This window comes from Eschrichtius robustus, chromosome 20, assembly GCF_028021215.1.
Source record: "Eschrichtius robustus isolate mEscRob2 chromosome 20, mEscRob2.pri, whole genome shotgun sequence".
Taxonomy (NCBI): domain Eukaryota; kingdom Metazoa; phylum Chordata; class Mammalia; order Artiodactyla; family Eschrichtiidae; genus Eschrichtius; species Eschrichtius robustus.
The window spans coordinates 42755831-42773203 of NC_090843.1; the positions used below are offsets into that span (position 1 = coordinate 42755831).

Here is a 17373-nt window from a genome sequence, read left to right on the forward strand (position 1 = left end):
GTGAATTCTCCGGCAAGGAGAAAGATAGCGCCAGGGCCCGGGTCATCTCACACTGGCCGGGGCACCCAGCAGGTGGCGCTATTTTAGTGGCCACCAGCTGGCTACCCCGTCCCCCTGGGCTCACCGCCTCTGCTGAAAGCTTCCCGGCCCTCCCTCGCTCCCTTCTCTCTCCTCCTCCCCACGGAGCCCGGACCCATGTGACCTTCAGGCGGCCAATGGGCGAGCAGAGAGGGCGAGCTGGTCCCTGTGGCCGCCATTAAAGCGAAGGGAAAACCCGTGAATTCGGATTAAAGGGGGAAAAACACCGCCCGCTGGGCCCACAAAATGGGGGAGACTACGGCGTCCCGGCGGTGAGGCCGCAGGAGAGCGGACGCTGGTCCGGCTTGGCTCAGGGACGACACGAAGACACAGCCAGAGAATGGTCTGAGCCCGCAGACGCCGCCACCACCTCCGCCACAGAGGAGACTCTGGGCTTAAGGACATCGCCGCTGCCGGGCCGGGGGCCTCGGCTTCTCTCCCGGTTCTCGCCCTTCCCGCCCCTCTGCGGGCGCCTCTCTGCCCGGGAGAACCCTCCAGGGCTTGGGCTCTGCCCTCTCGGACTCGATTTTAATTATTTATTGTGTAATTTATTATTTTTTCTTGTGGCAGGGGCACACATCCCCTCTGTCCCCCAGAGAGGGACGAGCGTCCGCGGGCTCCGCGGCGGCCTCAGTCCGGCCGGCCGGGCGAGCGCGACCCTCCCGCCTCCGGCCCTCGGCCCCGGGCGGCTGGGTGCCGGCCGGGCGGCGGGGGCTGCTCGCGGCGGCGGGGGGGTGGGTGGGGAGGGCTGGCGGCCCGGCGGCCTCCTCTTCCACCGCCCCCCCAACCACCACCCCCCCGCCCTCCCCGGTGTCTGTGTTTCTCTCTCTGGTCGGAGGCGGCGGTAATGGCGGATGGTGGGTTGTGGCGCCGGCGGCGGCTGCTGTGAGGGACGATGAGTTCCTCCTTCGTGCCGAACGGGGCCAGCCTGGAAGATTGTCACTGTAACCTCTTCTGCCTGGTGAGTGCCGGGCGGGGGCCGCGGCGAGCGGGCGGTGGGGGAGGGGCCGCGCGGTGCGCCCTTGGGCCGTGGGGGAGGGGGTCCGGGTCGGATCCAGATGCCCGAGTCCCCGGGCGAGGCCCAGCCGGAGCCGGCGCCGCGGCGAGCTCCGCACCAGCCCGGAGACGCGTTCCACCCCCGCCGTCCTGGGCTCTGTTTTAGGAGTGTCGTCCTTTTTTCTTGTTTCCGACTCCTTTTTTCCTCACCGTAGTCTTGTCTTCAACTTGGGCTCCTTATCTGGCAGGACGCTGGCATTTCCCTCTCTGTGTTTCTTGCTTAACTGTTGCTTTTCTCCTTATTGACCATGAACCCCCCTCCTCCCACTTTCCACTATCGCCCGTTCTCCCACTACCTCACTCTGCTCATTTGGTTTCTCCCAGTAAACAGGGCCCCGGAACTTAAGCACTCTTTTCGTTTTGCGTTTTTTCATATGAGTCAAACTGTAGGGGGTTAGTTTCTTCCTTGGGTGACTTCAGACTCTGTGTAAAAAACAGTAAATGCCATTTCATATGTTTTCTGTTTTAAACTCTGAAAAGAGTTTGCCATTTTGACAATTTCTGGCCGTCTTGCTTTTATTAGAACATTATGTTTGTGTGAGAGGGGAGCGGGCTGATGGAGGAGGTGCCGTGGTTCTGTACTAAATGTTTTTATATTTGTCTGTTTTGCCTGCGTTTTGAGAATGTTTTGAGGAGGCGGCTGCTCCTTTTATTGGAAAGTCAGGGGAAGCTGGATGTAGGGAAGACAATTGTGTAGGTTGGCCCAGGTCTGGGAACATCCAATAAAGACTTTCAAAAGTACCAACTGTTGCAGAATTCAGTCTTCAACTAGATAGTAGCTTAGCTTCATAAATGATTTGAAGTTTCGGTAACTTTCTTTTTTCGTTTTCCCTGTCCTATGAGAAATATTAAGAGAGTGTGTGATAGGTAAGTGGATTGAGTGGGCGGAGCACAACTAGTTGGCAAGTGTAAACTGCCAGTCGTGTATCAGCAGTTTCATTTTTGGCACCTTAGGCTTTGCACCTTTAAGTTAGATTAAAGAGTTACTGAATTCGCTCTGATGAATTTCTTTCACGATGCTAAATTGAGCGCTTTAATGCCTTTCCGCCTTATAAAATGTTTTCTTGTACAATATCCATTGATCAGCATCTCTTCAGATGTAATAAGACAAACAGGCTTTACGTTTCTGTCTTCTCCAACTCAGTCTATTTTTGGTACTTTTAGGATCAGGTTCTTTGAAGATAAGACTAGCACAAATCTGACGGTTCTTTGTGAGCAGCTATTTGACTTTTCCTAAAAGGGATGTGTAAAGATTTAACAAGGTTTTTTTCAAATGTAGTTCAGATTTCGTTAGAGCCATGACTTCTATAAACATGGAATGATGAATCTTTAAAAGTTAATTTTGTTATAAGTTTGACACCAAGGAACAGATGTAACCAGTTAGAACAGAACTTAGGACAGAGAGTAAATGTTTACTCAGTGTGCAGCGTTAAAGTACATGTTTATATTTAACATTGTTAAGTTTCTTTTATTTCTCCTTGGGACACGTATTTATTGACTTGCTATTCAGTGACATGTCAGTATTAATTTTTTAACTGTCTTTGTTCTTTTCCTTTAATTTTTGGTTGCTGAATTATCAGAATAAGCATTTTTTTTGTTTTTTTTGGTCAGTCTGCTTTAATATCGTAAGCACGTGTTGAAAAATTGTGCTGTCTTAATGAAATAAGGGACTTTAATAGTGAGTACTTTTGATTTTGAGTGAATACGCAGTAATAAAAAAAATCATGCTTTCTTTTCTTCAGGCTGACTTGACGGGAATTAAATGGAAAAGATATGTATGGCAAGGCCCAACTTCTGCCCCCATTCTGTTTCCGGTGACAGAGGAAGACCCCATTTTGAGCAGTTTTAGTCGCTGCCTTAAGGCAGACGTACTTGGGGTTTGGCGGCGAGATCAAAGACCTGGAAGAAGAGAATTGTGGATATTTTGGTGGGGCGAAGACCCCAATTTTGCTGACCTTATTCACCATGACTTGTCAGGTGAAAGCAACTTACTTCTAACTAACGATATAGCAATGTTGTATACTTTTCTTAAAAACATTTGTATTAAAAATTAAGATTTTTTTAGTGGAACATTGTTGAGTATGAAACCAGATAAAAATTCAGCTTCATGTTTTATTTCACTGGGGTTATTTTATTTTACTTAAAAATTATGCATATTATGGCAGGTTTTTTAAGCCTGGAATAACTTTATTCTTTTACCACCTAGCTTTCTCATGAATTTCTGGCAGACAGGGCCCAAGGAAGGCATGTTACATTAATTAACTTAAGAAAAATGGAATTGGGGAGCATTTCCTAACAAAGTCATAAAATACTTTGGAAGCCAAGTGTAACTCGATCTTTGAGTCGGTTCTGCCACTGCTCTCTTCTGTATGAATGTGTAGACAGTTGTAGAAGGATCTAGAAATGTTGTATTGTAACTTTCTCGTGTTTTTTTCCCCAGGCATATAGTTACTTTATTATTTTTATTTGTGGTTGTTACATTATTAACATATGAAGGCATATGTTAATTTTCTTATTCTTGGAAAGTGATACTTTTATTTTAGATACTGTTCCATCAAAGACTGTCTTTGATATGAAACAGTGCCAACTTGTTAGCTTTTACAGTGGGACATGGGATCGTAATCTGAAAAGTTAGAGAAATAATTTTATGAGCAAATCAGTAAAATTACTTGTCTTGTTTTCTTAATATTTAGGACCAAATGTTACTTTAGAAGGAGAAACTATAGCTCTTCATGTAATTACTGAACTTGTGTTTACTTTAGAGTCCATGTTAATTGAATCTTCGATAATAGGAGTGTAAATGATTAGTTGTTTGCTGCAGGGTACCAAAGACTTCAGCAAGATGTAACATAATGATTCTTGACTGGAAAATTTAGGATTTTTAGATAACTAAAAAAAGTTTTCTTATTGGAAGTCGAGTACTCTGACGTTTCTATTATTGACCATTTGACCTATAGAACCTATTTTATTTTTGGATGTAATGTAATCCAGGTGACTATCTCAAACAAGCACTTAGTAAGACCAGCGTTTTTGAGGGAATATGTGTGTCACATTTGTTTTGATAGTTGCTTTTTACCTTCTAATGAACAAACCCTTCAGTGTTAATACTTACTTTTGAGAGTGCTTGCAATTCTTTTATGATAAATGCTTTCCAGCTTTTCCAGCTTTCCTAATAAGATCCTGCTGGAGAGTCTAGCCCTTAGTTTTAAGTATGTAGTGTGGTTCAAAATATGTTAAATGATGTGTTTGTATATACGTGTATATACGTGTATATGATGTAATATTCCTTTACAGCATCAGCAAGATGACGCTTTGTAATTGTCATGCCAAAAGCTAAGCCTGCCAGCTTCCTTTTTTCTTTCATTGACTTGGGTATGCTTGAGTTACTTTAATCTTTAAGTGGTCATAAAAACCACTTTACTGAAATATTTGTGAAGGCTGTTTTACTGTTGTTGATAACTATAGATACACTGTCCTGGCTGACTTGGGGTTTCAGTCTTCTCAGTAAAGTTGGCAGAGCATCTGAACAGACCATCCCCCACCCCCGGCCCAGAGTCCATGAAACACATTTTGTGGAATCAGAGATAATTTTAACAGATACGTAGTATGTCTTACCTTAGTAGGACTAACATTTTGAAAATTAAAAGCCTATTAAAGTTAAATGTAAGCTGTTTTGATGTATATTAAAATATTATGTGGGTATTTTTTTTCGATGTTTCATGTTATGTGTTTAAATATGTTTTCTCCTGAAACTTGTTATATAAAAAAAAATTTCTTCTCTAGTTTAACTGTTTTTTAGCATATTTTCTTAAAAATGGTAATACCGACACCTTAAAATATTGATTTGAACATGATGAAAGTAATTTTGGAAGATTAGGCTTGTCAGATTTTGCTGAATGCCATTGAATACTAAGAATTTATCAGAGTGAAAGCAATTGAAGTAGTAAAGAAAAATATATTAGTAGTTGTATGTAATCATATTTACTGTTCTAAGTCTGTCCTGTACTGTTTTAAACAGGTGGTGTAGCCAATGGTATTTTTATAATGTTTTAGCTTTTTTTTTTTTTTAAATTTGTCATTTACTTTAGAATGTTTTTACCTAAATCAGACATAGCTTAGAGAATAATAAGGTCTTTGCAGATAGAGTATATTTGTCGCGCCCTTTTGTTTGCTCCAGGGACACCGTCTGCCTCCCTTTTGGGGTAATTAGTCTGCCTCTGTCTCTCTAGCTAACCCCTTTTTCATTTCTTCCCATCTGTGGCACTCTATCCCCTTCCTTTAAGCTCCCCTGAGAAGAGAGCAGCTGGACAGTAGGGGTGGCATCAGCTGCAGGAGGCAATCCTGAGTTCCAAGTGGAGGTGTAGTAGTGAGGAAAGGGGAACCGGAAGGACCCAGGTGGTAACAAAAAGCTGGTTAATTTAGTTTCAGCATGCTCTTCACAGGCAGTGTCCTTCTGTTTGCTTCAGCACCTACCACATCTTGTGACTGAAATATTTGTGATTATGGTGATAATGGTGCCTCTCTTGTTGGTGAGGGAAGGAGGGAGGCATTCCTTTTTGCAGATTAGAATTCTCAGTTTTTCTTATTAACTCAGTAATAAAAGTACAGAGTTGCCTTTGCTTAACCCCCTTAATCTCCTTTGTGTCATCCATAGCGTATTTTTTTAAAGTAACTTTTTGTTTTAAAATAGTTTTAGATTTACATAAAAGTTAGAGATAGTATAGAGAGTTCCTGAATAACAACCCTCACCCAATTTCTTTTATTGTTAACATCTTCCATCAAAATGTACATTTTTCACAGCTAATGAACCAATATTGATACATTGGTATTACCTAAAATTGATACTTTCTTTGGTTTTCTTTTATTTTTACCTAATGTCCTTTTTCTATCCTATGATCTTATCAAAGATACCATATTACATTTAGTTGTCATGTTTCCTTCAACTGCTCTAGACTGTGACAGTTTCTCAGACTTGCTTTATTTTTGATGATCTTGATAGTTCTGAAGAGTTTGGTCAGGTTCCATAGTGCCGTTTAAATTTCTGCCTGCCTCTTACATGTAGCACATGTTTGGGTCACCTTCCTTTCAAGATTTGCTGATATGTAGAAATAGAATGTAAACTGGTTTTATTGCTAATTGGTAAAAGTCTGTTACAGCAAACCAGATCTGATTTGATACATACTTTAACTCTCAGTTACTTGTTTTGTAGCAGTAGTGGATACTATTTAGTAATTTGCAAAGACCTGATGATTTTTGGGTCAGGATTTGTGCTAACTAGTACTGGCCTGTTAACGTTCCAGAAAGATAATTTGTTCATAATATCCCTTGAATCCCAAAGCCAAACACTTTTTTTTTCTCTTTCTTTTTGCTCTGTTCCCTCTAAGAGAATGGATAGTTTGATCGGTATCCATATGTTTTGATGGAAAAAGAATTGGAGAACAGAACTCCTCTTTGATTACAACCTTTTAAATTTTAATTTTTTTTGAATTTAAACTTTGTAGCAGTCCTCGTTCAGTGGTTGTGTGATAGAGATGTAAATGTGGTGGTGGGAAAATTTTAGCTTAATTCCTCTGGTCAAAAGTCTTTATATTGGTTCTTTTAAGTGTACTGTTAGTTTGCTTCAGAGCAGCGTTGTTTCATTATCATTAGTGTGTTCTTGAAGGAGAAGAGTTTTGTGGGTATTTTTATTCTGTGCCTTACCCTTTTTTGAATTTTATTGCTGTCATCATTGGCTTTTAGTTTTTCCCTTGGAACAAAAATAAAAACAACTGCTCCCTCTCTGAGGTTTGCATCTTAAAAAGAAAATCATAGTAGCTAGAATGTGATAAGACTCTTTGAGAAAACTGATACCTTGAGAACTGAAAAAATAGAATCAGTCCGGGCTAAAAATATTTATTTTTCCTGGCTCCTGTGGTATATATATGGGATTTTAGCAACATGTCCAAATACTTTTCATTATAACAGAATTTCATTGTAAATAGTGTCAAACTAAACAGGCCATTGTTTAGTCTTAGAATTTAATTTTGGATGCTTTTACTGAAGGATATTAATTACAGTGGAATTTAACCTCAAGTGGCAGCTTTAACAAGCTTGACAAATAGATAAATAGCAGCCAAGTATAGGAGTTTAGTGTCAGCCAAACTAAAAAATTGTTTTGTTCCCCAGGTAGCCGAAGAGAGTTAATTCATTTCTGTCTTCTGTTCCGTAATTTACTTGTGACCCAACTTTTTATGTTTGCTAGTCTCTAGGGACAACTTTGTTTGCCATGCTTTTTTGTGTACTATCCATTTTGAGCAAGAAAGTCTGTCTTTTAAATCTTCAAATCAAAGGTAAGCATATTAGGCTTCTTTTAAACCAAAATTTTTCAGGTTTTGCTGATCAATAATGCTGCCAGTTTAAGGCTGTCAGTAATACTTGTTGAATGAATAGCTTATGAATGGGCAGTTATTGTTCAAGACAGACACTGAGCTACACATTTAAACATTTCTCTTTATTCTTTCAAGAAATACACAGTATTTTCTACAGTGATCATTTTTGACCCATTTATTATTCATTAGTGCATGTTGCATTTTAATAGTTTGGCAGACTTACTTAGGAAAAGATTCCTTTTTTACTGGCTTACCACTGTGGAGATGTTTAAAGATGTCAGTTTTGAGAAAACTGAGTACAAGTGCTAGGTATATCAACTTTTTTTGTTTTTTTTCCCCCACTCATGGAGAATTATTTTGATGACCTATCACATACTTTTGCATCACTATAATATGTATCCTCAGAAAAAAAATTTTTATGGAAATCAAATTTAGCATTTGAACTTAGGCATTGTTTTCTTCAAATACTTTGTAAAATTTTTTCAAGTAACGATGACGATTAAGAGTTCTAATGCTAAGGGTAATGGAACAGTACTAAAAACACAGAATTGAAACTGTTTTCTCTGGGGATACAGTTACAAGAGGAGGAAAACATTTATTTAAATACATTAAGCAGACTTTTTCCATTAGGCTATGGTTGATTAAGTTCAAAAGAGCTAGGTAAAGATTTGCCATGTGTTCCTCCTCCCTCCCTTTTCTGTTATAATACTGGTGTTGAGATTCAAGGACTTACTTTAATTAATGTAAGAGGTGCATAGCACTATGTCTTGGGTGGCGTAGTTGTACCATTTCACTTTTTTAAAAAAAAATATTTATTTATTTATTTGGCTGTGCTGGGTCTTAGTTGCGGCATGAAGGATCTTTAGTTGTGGCATGCGGGATCTTTAGTTGTGGCATGAGGGAATCTTTTATTTACTTTTAAATTTTATTTATTTTATTTTTGGCTGCGTTGGGTCTTTGTTGCTGCCCGCGGGCTTTCTCTAGTTGCAGCAAGCAGGGGCTACTCTTTGTTGCGGTGCGAGGGCTTCCCACTGCGGTGGCTTCTCTTGTTGCGGAGCACAGGCTCTAGGCTTGCGGGCTTCAGTAGTTGCAGCACGCAGGCTTAGTAGTTGTGGCTCGCAGGCTCTAGAGCGCAGACTCATTAGTTGCTTAGTTGCTTCCCGATATGTGGGATCTTCCTGGACCAGGGATCAAACCCGTGTCCCCTGCATTGGCAGGCGGATTCTTAACCACTGCGCCATCAGGGAAGCTCCGAGGGAATCTTTTAGTTGCAGCATGTGGGCTCCTTTAGTTGCGGCATGTGGGATCTAGTTCTAGTTCCCTGACCAGAGATCGAACCCGGGCCCCCTGCATTGGAGCGTGGGGTTTTAACCACTGGACCACCAGGGAAGTCCCACCATTTCACTTTTTACATCTCTGAATACAACATGTAGAAGTACTTTTATTATGGTTATAATATCAAGATACAAGCTTGGCTCAGTAGGCTTCTTGTTGCTAAGTGACACCCCCCCCCCCACCAAAAAAAAACCTTCAAGCTTTTCATTGAATGTTATTAGGAATTATTCTTATTATTTCCTCAGCAATGAAAAATGAAATTATGTTACTTTTGTAATGGTTGCTTAGTTACTTACCATATAGGTGAAGATATACTCAAGATATTTGTTGGCCTTAGAAAATCCTAACAAGTGGTCTGTTTGTTTTATGCATAACTCCCATTTAGTGTTAATGAGCATTGTGGGCATTTGAGGGTATAATGTAAAATGAGTAGTAAGTTCACCTGAGTTTCTCTAGACAAAAAAATTTAGAGCAATGAGGGAGAAATGCTTGAATATTAATACTGGTTAATTTTTTAACTATATTTAGTATTCTTAAACTATTTAAGTATAGGTTTAACTGAAATCGATTTTTAAAAATAAAACCATAGAATATTCAGAATTTTATGTGAAAATTTATATAAATTGTATTTATGTAATACAGTCGTATTACTTACTATTCTAAAGATTTTTAATTTACTCTTTTGGGGAAGAAGGCAAATTCAGTCTCAAGTTTTAAGTGAATAATTTTCTGATATTTGAAGTTTATAGTGACTGTACAACTTTGAAATGTAATGGTAACTGTGTGTCTTGGTTCTTTGTTGGTTTAAAACTTAGAAGTAGTCAGAAAAAAGATTTTGGTAGGGGCTACTTATGTATGACAAATGTTACTCCATTGTGCTTCCTAGAAGGTAAGGATTTTTGAGGTAAAAGGCAATAAAAATAAAAGTACACTAAACAGGTTACAAAGAAGTGAAGAATTCCGGCATAATTCTCTTGGAATTAAGAATATGTGTACTTTTAGTAATCATAAATCACATAACTTTAGATAAAACTCTTAATGTTGTAGGTATTTAATTTTGAAATGATAGAACCTGATTAGGCTGAAAGCAGATTGCGAAAGATTCATTTTTTTTCTCTCAGCAACTCACAAATATGCTTGTGATCTAGACCTTTTAAATAATTAAAGTGAAGTCACTATGTGCCACTTCCCTTTTCTTCTAGCCTGTTTTCTTTAATAAAGTGAAACTTGTAAAATTTTGGCTTTAAATGGAAGTAGATAAGGTTGTCTGTAATGTAGTAGAATGTGAAGAACTTTTAAAAATTATTTCAACTCTCAAGTATTGTCATTTTCTAAAGCTTACCTCATTTTTTAAGAGCTTACCTTTTTTGAAAAAACACAATTAGTTTATTTGAAAGACTTCAACTGTAATTTAGGAAACACTTTAAAGAACAACATAAAATCAACATTAACCTTTGTAGTGGCACAAATTTCTAGTGCAGTTAAAGTCCACTGTCATGCTTTTGAGTTAATGTTTATTCTGCCCATTTGTTGTATAAGTTATGAATATAAACCATGTGTCACTCTTAATATGTGTCTCTGCTTTTATTCAAAAGCATCTTAGTTTATTATTTTTCTATTGGAATGTTATATACATTTTTAGTGTTTAATTAAGAAAGATTATTTTTACTTAAATTGAAAGAAGACCCATATTTATAAAATGTTTATAAAGTTATAGAAGTTACAGAAGGATACTAAATTATATTTGAAATAGCAGTTTAAAATATTACAAAAGTTAAAATGCTGACGGGAGTAGCTATCATTTATAGTAGGAGTCCTTGGATGCTTTGTTATAGGTATGAGATGGATAGAGAGTAAAAAGTTTTTTTTTCTGAACTACATCCATACTTATATCAAAATGACTGCATTTTTTTTGTTGGTTTTTTTGTTTTGGTAACTTCACTTGGGTGGTTAATAGATTTGCTGGAAAAATTGAGGCTGTATAGTTAGTGACGATTGCTATAACTTTATATCAGAAGTGCCATTTAAAATTTGTCTTTAAATTTTTAAGTTTCTCCCCCCAAGTAGAGAATCCTGTACTGAATAGTAAGCATGGGAATCATTTGGTTGTAATGAGACCTAAGGTGGCTGATAATGCGCTGCTTGTTGGGCTCGTTGCCAAAAGCTTCCTTTTTATCCATCACTTATTTTTATAGTTGAGTCATGGATTAGAATGCTGATGGACATAAAATATTTTGAGTTTAATTATTAACTGTCTAGTTTTTTTGGCAAGGTCAGTTTTGTAAAGTAACTAACAAGTGAGCCAGCTTAGAAATTGGCATCTTAGGTATAGAATGTGTAATATTTCCCTTGGTTATACAAATGTCCTTTTCATTTATACAGAAACCAAATCAGTCTGTTTACAATATATCGTTGCTTTTTTATATGGTGGAGAAATAATTTTCAGGTAATTTAATAGAATAAATGGCACTTTGGCCTTTTATTCTCTATGGAGTAGCTTTGAAACCTGATATTTTAATGTCTAGAGAGATACCGAAGTGATTGTAGCTCAATATTCTGAGGTGAAGTAGGGTTTATGAATTTAGGGATTAAACTATCACACTTTTTACTTAGCTCTAAGTAGATATAGTGCCACACTGTTACCTTTTGTTTCTTTCATTTCTTTTATAGAAGAGGAAGATGGAGTGTGGGAGAATGGACTTTCCTATGAATGCCGTACTTTGCTTTTCAAAGCAGTTCACAATCTGTTGGAACGGTGTTTAATGAACCGGAACTTTGTACGTATTGGCAAGTGGTTTGTAAAGCCTTATGAAAAAGATGAAAAACCTATAAATAAAAGGTAAGCTGTCTTATTTAAACTCTTACTTGATGTTTCTTTAGGCTTGTTAATTTTAATGACTTTATAGAAAATGTGTGATAAAGCAAACTAATATCTTGCAGACATATTCAGGAGGTTAAGTTTGGCAAAGTACTATAAGTATTTAGTTTTCTTTGACCCCTTCATTCTTTCTTTTACACATTTGAATAATTTTCTTGCAGTGAGGATAGGCTGTGTGTCAATGCAGTGGCCTGAGTTTTGATTTGGGATGATAGAAAAAATGTGGGATGAAAGCAGAGACTTACGCATTGAAGTATACTTTTTTAGTACTAGTGGAAATACAGTCATGGTACTCTGTTAAAATTAAGCAGTATTAATATTTGTTTTTGATGGTGATCTGTAGTCATGTTTTGGGTTGAGGTAATCCTTCTCATTCTCAAACCTCTGTTTTTGCTCTAATTAAAGTAATTTAAATTTGTAATTTTCTATATAAGACATGTTTACTTTTGGGGTGTTTTTCAATTTTCTTCAACTTTGAATTAGGCAAATTTAGGACACTTAATTTGTAGGATAGTTGCAGATGCACAGAAGACTTTAAGACCTGTAGTGTTAAAAGCTTTAGGTTACTACAGTTCTCTGATTTAAATAATATAAGGCACAATCTGTTAGAAGATTTAGTCCCAAGCAGTTGTTGAATTAGTGAGACTTCAACAGAGATGAAACAGTGGTAAGATGGGATGTGGGAAGAAGAGAAAATGAAGGAAATTTATTAGTTTTCCCTAAAAGATGTGAGGATATGAAGTATTGGTAGTGATTGTAATCATTGTTGAGATGTCATTTTTTTATGTCACGTGCACATCTTTTTTCATGCACACCTGAAATTTTTTCATACTTCCCTTATTAGTTTCAGTGGAATGGATGACTAGGTAAGCCTGGACAAATCAAGACTCTTTCATTTTTTTCTCTCTGAAAATTAAAATAAACCTTTATTGTCAACAGAATAATTAATCGTACAAGTTAGGACTGCATTCAGTTGCAAATGACAGAAAACCTAACTACCTGGCTTATGTAGGAATTGCTTTTTCTCAATAGCAAGGAGTCTGGAGGTAGATAATCTGTTCAATAACGTCATCAAAACTCAGGTTCCCTCAAGTTTTCTGCTCTTTCATCTTTAGCCTTTGGCTTTTATCCTCATGGCCCCAGTAAGTGTTGCATCTCCAAACCTCACTCACAGTGGATTCCAGGCAGGAAGAGGAAGGGAGGGAGGAAGTGAGAAGGGGTGACCCTTGGATCAGAAAGTAGATTCTTTTCTGGAAACTTTAGCTGACGTTTAATTGGCTATACTACTGAGAGATATTTTTTTATATGGGAACATTGCCACTCTGAGCAAAATAAGGCTCTGGTTAGTAAGAAGAAATGGAGAATAGATACTAGGTAGGCAGTTAATTAGAGGAAGGGGAATAAGTATCAGGTAGGCAATTAGCAGTGTTCACTGTATATATTTATATAGTTTTAAGAAGTCAAGCTGATTACCAAGATTTAAAATGAAGCGCTATAATCCTGAGCCCAACTACTAGATGTGCTCCTCAGAGGCAGTCCCTTTTAATTCTTTTAACTGTCTTTTAAATTATGTATTTAAAAACTTACAAGCAAATACCGTGCTGATTCCTGAGTTTTCTGTTATTTCAGTTATTCAGGATTTAATCTATTGACTTTCTATTAATGGTTTAGCTATCTTACTACCCCAGATGCTTAGACATCGGCATACCTATATACTCTTTTCCCTCTTCCCTTCTCTGTGTTCCCGTATCTTGCCAGTATAGTTACGAGATTTGGTAAAAAACAATACCTATTGTTTCTATTACTATAATTTTATAAATATTATTTTCAGTGAGCCATTTGGTATATGAGGATTACATTCCATTTCCTCTCTATAATTTTGTTTTCCCCAGTGTTAATGATTATCTCTTTTTTCACTTAATTATCTATGTCAGGGGCTGGTAAACTACCACCACACAGGGCAAATATAGCCTGCCACCTGTTTCTGTAAATAAAATTTTTATTGTAACACAGCCCTGTTCCTTCATTTGGATTATTTTATGCCTGCTTTCACACTACAGCAGAATTGAATAGTTGTGACAAGAGACAGATGACTCCACAAAGCCTAAAATATTTAGCCTAAAATATTGCTCTGGCTCTTTACAGATAAAGTTTGCTGAGCCCTGATCTATGTACTTATTGGTAATTTGCCCCTAGGCTACCTACCAGAAGTATAAATCTCCCTTCCCAACCTTTAAGGAGTGTGTGTAATCTTTTAGTTTCTTCCCTTTCTCTTTCTCCCTCTCCCTCTCTCCCTCCCTCTCTCTCTCTCTCTCTCTCTCTCTCCCCCTCTCCCTCTCCCTCTCTCCCCCCTCTCTCTCCCTCCCTCCCTCTCTCTCTCAATATCACTATTTGAGCCCTTCATTGTTCTGTTCCAATTTGGACTTCTTGTTCTATAAGGCCTGTTTCACAGCAGTCATCTTGGGAATTCTCTTCGCCTTTTTGTCTGTGTTGGATCCCTTATTTTCTGGATCTCATGTTTTCTTTTTTCGTCTTACTGTTTTGGTAGTGCCCATCTACCTGTAGTTTCCTGAAGTACATAAGAAGTAATATTTTTGAGATCCTGAATGTCTGAATTACCTCCTTTTCTACTCTTAAGACTTTTGGGCACTAAAATGCTGACTGGAAGTCCTATGTATGTCAATAGCTCTGAAGTTGCAGGCTTTAGTATGGTGATTGGTGAGGAACCTGGCCATTTTTATTTAGAACTGTGCTGTTATTATAGTAGCCACCAGCCAGTTTTAGCTATTTAAATTTCAATTAATTGAAAAAATAAAAATTCAGTTCCTCAGTTGTGCAAACCACATTTCAAATGCTCTTATGACTGCTGGCTATTGTATTGGGTAGTGTAGGTAGAGAATATTTCTATAATTGCAGAAAGTTCTTTTGGATGGTATTGCTTACACCAGGGCCTTTACACTTATAATTAAAATAATACCTTAGGAGCATCACTAAAGAAGTCAGTCAAGGTTTTTTTGTTTTGTTTTTTGGCAGTAAATGAAAGACTATACTTTAAATTTCACCATAAAGCTATGTTTATCTTCTGCCACACCTGTGGCTTTTACACAGTCTCTTTATCTCCATTTTAATTAAATATAAGCACCACAAGATTTAAGGTGGTATATTAGTAGCCATTTTATATAGCTTTAGGATGTCCTTTGGTTGGGTTCCTCAATACCTCTGAAAACCTGAACTTCTAGGGAAGCTAAGAGCTATCACTGTTATGTTTTCTAAGGACTCAGTTCCTTTCTTCTTGTCTTCTAAGGTAGCACTGTCTAATAGAAATATAATGTGAGTCGCATATGTGTTGTTTTTTTTAAATTTTTTATTTATTTGTTTATTTATTTATGGCTGTGTTGGGTCTTCGTTTCTGTGCGAGGGCTTTCTCTAGTTGCGGCAAGCTTTCTCTAGTTGCCCCCGCATATGTGTTTTTAAATCTGGTAGTAGCCATGTTAAAGGAAGTTTTTAAAAAAGTGAAATTAATTTTAATATATTTAACCTAATATATCTAAGATATTTCGGCATGTAATTACATATAAAGATGATAAGAACGAAGTATTTTCTTTTTTTTAAACTAAGTCTTTGAAATCTAATATACATTCTGTACTTAGAGTACACATCAGCGTTGTCTGGTCACATTTACAAGTGCTGAATAGTCATTTGTATATTGGTTTGCATTAACAGCACAGTTCTAGGGCTTGAAGCGCAGCTGGACTTGGTAGTGCCTATTGGTAAAAGATCTCTTCTCTCTGGTTTATGAACCCTCTTGGAATTGTATGCTAAATTGTGAGTGCACTCTAGAATCTCAAAAGTAGGGGAAACTTCCATCTTATGTCAAGGTATCCACTATTTGCCAAGTTGGGCATAGTTTTTCCTCCTTTTAGCCTGTCTGTGCTAGTCTATTACTAATGTCTGTCATCAAGATTATTATGCATCCTATTTCTGAAGTCTTAAGTGATGACATAATAGTACTTATGACCCATGAAATTTCTCTATGATGCTTGAGCCATTAGGATTTGCATGGTCAGTTTTCCACATTCTCATGCTTTCCAGAAACATTAATGAGAAAAAAAATAAAGTGCTAAGAAAGACTTTTTTCTCTCTCTTTTTTCCTCCCCATTAAGCTTTTTTTACTATCATTTCTTACTATCATTCTTAGAGATTCATACACATCTGTCTTTTTCAACTATTGGTTTTAGATATGAACCATGATAGAGAAATTTTTTTTTTTTAAAGATTTATTGATTGATTGATTGATTGCTATGTTGGGTCTTCGTTTCTGTGCTAGGGCTTTCTCTAGTTGCGGCAAGCAGGGGCCACTCTTCATCGCGGTGCGCGGGCCTCTCACTATCGCGGCCTCTCTTGTTGCGGAGCACAGGCTCCAGACGCGCAGGCTCAGTAGTTGTGGCTCATGGGCCTAGTCGCTCCGTGGCATGTGGGATCCTCCCAGACCAGGGCTCAAACCCGTGTCCCCCACATTGGCAGGCAGACCCTCAACCACTGCGCCACCAGGGAAGCCCGAGAAATTTTTTTTCCGAAGGGAATGAGCATAACTGGCCAAGCAGTGTTTGAAAGCAGGGCTTAATATGTATTAAATCAATTCTCAAAACAGACCTATTACTCCAGTTTTACAGTTGATAAATCTGAAGCACAGGGAGGTTAAGGAACTTGTCCAAGGTCGTATTTCTTGCAGGTATTGGAGCTGGATTATAGGGCACGAAAAGTATGAGACAGATTGTGGACCCTGTAGACCACTATATCTCTTGTACCTACATCTTTTTAAAGTTATTGGAAATAGTAAAACAGAAGACTTAAAAATTAAAAATATTAGGGAGTTACTATATTTCCTGAGCACTTGAAGTTGTAAACCAGAATAATATGTCATTGCTTTCTAAGTATTCTTTACTGTATAAGTAATGTGTTCACTGAGTGAGCAGAAGTATGTACAAAATCACAGATAAGGTGTTTTATTCTGGATTTTAATATAGATCTTTTGTTCATTGAGATATGGTAAGGATACCTGACACTGAAATTACACTTATAAATTTAAGAAATTTATAAAAATTACTGAGGGGGCTTCCCTCGTGGCGCAGTGGTTGAGAATCTCCCCAGTGCACGGGACACGGGTTTCATCCCTGGTCTGGGAAAATCCCACATGCCGCAGAGCCACTAAGCCCGTGCGCCACAACTACTGAGCCTGTGCTCTAGAGCCCGCGAGCCACAACTACTGAGCCTGCATGCTGCAACTACTGAAGCCTGTGTGCCTAGAGCCTGTGCTCCACAGCAAGAGAAGCCACCACAGTGAGAAGCCCAAGCACTACAACAAAGAGTAGCCCCCACTCACTGCAACTAGAGAAAGCCCCGCGTGCAGCAACGAAGACCCAATGCAGCCAAAAATAAATAAATATATATATATTTTTTAAAAAAAGAGCTTTAAAAAAAAATTACTCTGAGGGCTACAGAAATACAGATTAATGCAGTGGTTCCCAAAGTTGTCTGGATGTGTAATCACCTTGAGAGATTAAAAAAATAACCTGTGTATTAACCTGGGAGTGTGGTCTGGGCTTTGGAATTTTTAAAAGATCTCTGTGTGATTCTAATGAAAGACAGGTTTGAAAA

The 17373-nt window shown here is 38.1% G+C and overlaps 1 protein-coding gene across 1 annotated transcript in view; it reads left to right on the forward strand.

Annotated features, from left to right (window-relative positions):
• The first annotated feature begins 814 nt into the window (after positions 1–814).
• The window catches only part of MED13 (mediator complex subunit 13), a 96309-nt gene continuing 79750 nt past the window's right edge, over positions 815–17373 (forward strand). Inside the window, exons 1-3 of the mRNA XM_068529824.1 lie at positions 815–1039; positions 2877–3111; positions 11508–11676. Of these exons, the coding sequence (XP_068385925.1) occupies positions 974–1039; positions 2877–3111; positions 11508–11676 (470 nt within the window). The 5' untranslated portion in view covers positions 815–973. The remainder of the gene's footprint in view (positions 1040–2876; positions 3112–11507; positions 11677–17373) is intronic.